Raw genomic sequence first — 4,612 nt, forward strand, 5'->3', positions numbered from 1 at the left:
GAGCATTTACACAGACATCCAGTCTTGATTGAAAGACTCCAAGGGATGGAGAATTTACCACATCCCTTGTGGATCTGTTCGTATGGTTGACTTCCCTCATAGCTAAAAACACTGCCCTTTGTTTTCAGCTTGGACCTTGCTCTGTTCAGTTTCCAGCCACTGAATTTTATCAGAGGAGAAGTATGTGCGTCCGGGGGCGGGGGCAGCAGAGGCAGCGAAGGAGCAGGTAATGATGAACCTTCGTGGCTCTATTTTGTGGGACTCGATTTTACCCTTGGAACAAAAGCTTCATACCACTGGCTGGAGAAGGAATGTAGAAAACCTGGACAAGGCAGTGGAGCAGGGCTTAATTTGTAATGAAAGAGGTGCTGCGGCTCAAGCAATTTGTTACTTTCATAACTGACATGGCAATCCCAGAGGTGCCGGGGCTATGAACTGCCAACCCCAGAGGTGCCAGGGCTCAGCCCAGGCTGGTACAAATTAAGCACTGCGGGAGAGAGAGAGATTAAATGGACACTGTTAATCACTGTGAGGCTGAGATGGCAGGAGTCTCATTTAGATCCGGCATTTCACAATCTTGTCCTGGTCAGTGATAAGCCACACCTGGCCCACGGCATAGGACACATGTTTGCAGTTGCAGATGAAACCGGCCATTTGGGTCCAGGTGGTGCCGACGGGGTTGCTTTTAGTGATTCCATCCCTGAAAGGAAGTTGACAGGACTGGTGTTAATACAGGTCTGCTAAGAGAAGGACTCCGCCTCTATCCCAGCCTGTGGAGAGCAGCTTCTCAGTGCAGCCCAGAGGGTAGCCCTAGCACATGTTTCTCCTTGCTGTCCACTCACGGCCCTGCATTGCAGCACCCATCCTCCTACACGAGTGTCTGGCTAGACCCTATTAAGATGGCAGGATCAGAGCATTGCAAGCTTCATCTCCCTGCGGTGTGGGCTGAGGGCAGAAGGGCAGGGAACATCTTCTCCAGGGAAACATTCCTGCTTGAAAACTACATGGGGCCTTTCCTCTGTCTTGGCAGGTGACATGGAATGAAAGCCAGCGAGAGAGCGGTCTAGAGAACACCAAGGGAATCCCACAGTGCTGCAGGAATATGCAGTTCTCTCCCCTCCCCTGCTCCCACTCCATTCCAGTCTGGGAGTGTCTTCCTCCCCCTGCCTGGGCCCAGCAGGGGGGACATTGAGTTCCTGTGCTTGGCTCCACAGGAACCCCTGCTGCCAGGTGGAGCAATTGCAAACTAAACAGTAATAAGTCACCAGGACCAGATGGTATCACCCAACAGTTCTGAAGGAACTCAAATGTGAAATTGCAGAACTACGAACTGTAGTCTGTAACCTATCATTTAAATCAGCTTCTGTACCAAATGAGTGGAGGATAGCTAATATGATGCCAATTTTTAAAAAAGGCTCCAGAGGTGAACCTGGAAATTACAGGCCAGTAAGCCTGACTTCAGTACCGAGCAAACTGGTTGGAACTATAGTAAAAAACAAAATTGTCAGACACATAGATGAACATAATTTGTTGAGGAAGACTCAACATGGTTTTTGTAAAGGGAAATCATGCCTCACCAATCTACTAGAATTCTTTGAGGGGGGTCAAAAAGCATGTGGACAAGGGGGATCCAGCAGATATAGAGTACTTAGATTTTCAGAAAGCCTTTGACAAGGTCCCTCAACAAAGGCTCTTAAGCAAAGTAAGCTGTCATGGGATAAGAAGGAAGGTCCTCATGGATCGGTAATTGGTTAAAATATAGGAAACGGAGGGTAGGAATAAATGGTCAGTTTTTCAGCATGGAGAGAGCTAAATGGTGATGTCCCCCAGGGGTCTGTGCTAGGACGAGTCCTATTCAACATATTCATAAATGATCTGGAAAAAGGGGTAAACAGTGAGGTGGCAAAATTTGCAGATGATACAAAACTACTCAAGATACTTAAGTCCCAGGCAGAGCTACAAAAGATCTTTCAGAATTGGGTGACTGGGCAACAAAATGGCAGATGAAATTCAATGATGATAAATGCAAAGTAAGGCACAATGGAAAACATAATCCCAACTGTACATATAAAATGATGGGGTCTAAATTAGCTGTTACCACTCAAGAAAGGGATCTTGGAGTCATTGTGGATAGTTCTCTGAAAACATCCACTCAATGTGCAGCAGCAGTCAAAAAAGCGAACAGAATATTGGGAATCATTAGGAAAGGGATAGATAATAAGACAGAAAATATCATATTGCCGCTATATAAATCCATGGTACGCCCACATCTTGAATACAGTGTGCAGATGTGGTCGCCCCATCTCAAAAAAATATATATTGAAATTGGAAAAGGTTCAGAAAAGGGCAACAAAAATGATTAGGGGTATGGAACAGCTTCTATATGGGGAGAGATTAATAAGACTGGGACTTTTCAGCTTGGAAAAGAGACAATTAAGGGGGGATATGATAGAGGTCTATAAAATCATGACTGGTGTGGAGAAAATAAATAAGGAAGTGTTATTTACTCCTTCTCATAAGACAAGAACTAGAGGTCACCAAATGAAATGAATAGGCAGTAGGTTTAAAACAAACAAAAGGAAATGTTTCTTCACACAACGCACAGTCAACCTGTGGAACTCTTTGCCAGAGGATGTTGTGAAGGCCAAGACGACTATAAGAGGGTTAAAAAAAGAACTAGATAAATTCCTGGAGGATAGGTCCATCAATGGCTATTAGCCAGGCTGGGCAGGGATGGTGTCCCTAGCCCCTGTTTCCAGAAGCTGGGAAGGGGTGACAAGGGGATGGATCACTTGATGATTACCTGTTCTGTTCATTCCCTCTGGGGCATCTGGCATTGGCCACAGTTGGAAGACAGGATACTGGGCTAAATGGACCTTTGGTCTGACCCAGTATGGCCGTTCTTATGTTCTCAACCCTAGGCTGGAGGATGCTCCATCACTGTGTGGAGATGGCACATGCGCAGTTTGGGTGCGCAGAGGCGCTGTGAGGGGAATGAGCAGGACTATCTGTGCTACCTATAATATGCAGAGCTCAGGCTTCCAAGAGTTCCCCAAGACAGCAGAACCTCTGCAGTGTGCCTCACTCCCTTTTTTGGTTCCCTGCTAGTTAGCATTGGAGTCCTCTCAATTAGGCAACAGTGGGTGCCGCATTGTGAGGTCATTGGGATGCTGGAGAGCCCTGTAATCAGCTCATTAGGGAATCAGTGAACATTAGGCACCAGAGTTGGCTTGCTCCACAGCATCCTGTTCTCTCTGCGCTCTTAGTGACGGGTATGAATGGCCCTGATCCCTCATGAGAGAAATCCTCCCTCCTGTCTTCTCCTTTACTGTACCTGCGATATATTTGTCCTGCACTGTTCACGCCGTAGACAGAGCCTTCGGTCCCGACCTCAATCATGGACAGCTTGCCTGGAACGTGCTCCCACCTGGATCCTGCACAAGAGTCCGGGGTGACATCAAACCGGAAATAGATATCATCAGCTGAGTTAACTCCCCAGCAGCCCCACAAACCACAGCTGTAGTACTTCAGCTTTCCTGCAATATTGACCCAGGGCAAGGCAGAGGCACCGTTCGCAGAGACCGCTGCTGGACGAGACAGACAGTAGATGTCATCATTCGTGTTGACACCAGCGACGAACATGTCTCCACCCGCGTCAATTTGCTTGAGCAGCCCTAAAAACAAACAAGGGAAAAACAATGTTCAGAGGAAAGAGCAGGGCTGGAGCAGCATGGAGAAAATAAGGAAGTAAACCACCTATTGAGAACTCAGCCAGAAATATAACTAGACACCAGGGGTGAGAGGTAAAGAGAAATCAGTCAGAGATGTGGGGTCTAGTGTTTGGAGTAGTGGCCTGAGATCAGGATTCCTGCGTTTGGTTGCCAGTCCTCTCCCAACTTGATTAATGGCCCTTGGAAAGCCACTTAGGGCAACAAGGGCCTGATTATAAGAGGTACTGAGCACCGAGAGCTCCCATTGACACCAGTGGGAGTCGTCAGTGCTTAGCACCCCTGGAAATCAGGACGTCTTAGTTAGGTGCTAACATTTGTGCACTCAGGTTTGGAAACATGGAGGTTAATCTCTCAGTGTCCGGAATATGGGGCCAATAAATGTTCCCGCCTCACAGGGGGCTTGTGAGTGTCAGGGCGTGTGTACACACTACATTGCACCAGTTTAAATGTCCCTAATTTAATTCAACTGCTGCCAAAGCCTGTGAGGACATTTAGTTTGCTTTATGAGTATCTGATTTCATTTCCCTTAAGTCGACTAGGCCTTGTCTACACAAGAAGATTGCACTGCTTTAACCAATGGTGTGAAGCCAGTGTAAACCCGTGTAGTACAAAGCCTCTACTGTGGGCTCAGTTATCTATATAATAAGATTTCAGGATTGTCACCTCTCAATGTGTCACTCTGAAGCCTAGAATGTCTAGATTGCACAGATTACTTGGTCCAACTGCCACACCTGTGTGATAGCCTGGGCTTTCAGCTACTAGCACTGGTCTGAAGGTGCTTATACCCAGAGGATATGCTGGTAAAAGGCACCTTTATACGGATATAACCCCAAGTGTAGAAAGTTATATGGATGTAGCTATTTTGGTAGAAAATCACACTC

The 4,612-nt window shown here is 46.8% G+C and overlaps 1 protein-coding gene across 1 annotated transcript in view; it reads right to left on the minus strand.

Moving 5' to 3' along the window:
• Positions 1 to 555: 555 nt before the first annotated feature.
• LOC113408180 (fish-egg lectin-like) overlaps positions 556 to 4,612 on the minus strand; it is a 26,751-nt gene continuing 22,694 nt past the window's right edge. Inside the window, exons 2-3 of the mRNA XM_026661192.1 lie at positions 3,335 to 3,674; positions 556 to 700 (exon numbers count right to left, since the gene is read on the minus strand). Coding sequence (XP_026516977.1) covers positions 556 to 700; positions 3,335 to 3,674 — 485 coding nt within the window. The remainder of the gene's footprint in view (positions 701 to 3,334; positions 3,675 to 4,612) is intronic.

Source organism: Terrapene carolina, unplaced genomic scaffold (assembly GCF_002925995.2).
Source record: "Terrapene carolina triunguis isolate 2854851 unplaced genomic scaffold, T_m_triunguis-2.0 Scaffold951, whole genome shotgun sequence".
Taxonomy (NCBI): domain Eukaryota; kingdom Metazoa; phylum Chordata; order Testudines; family Emydidae; genus Terrapene; species Terrapene triunguis.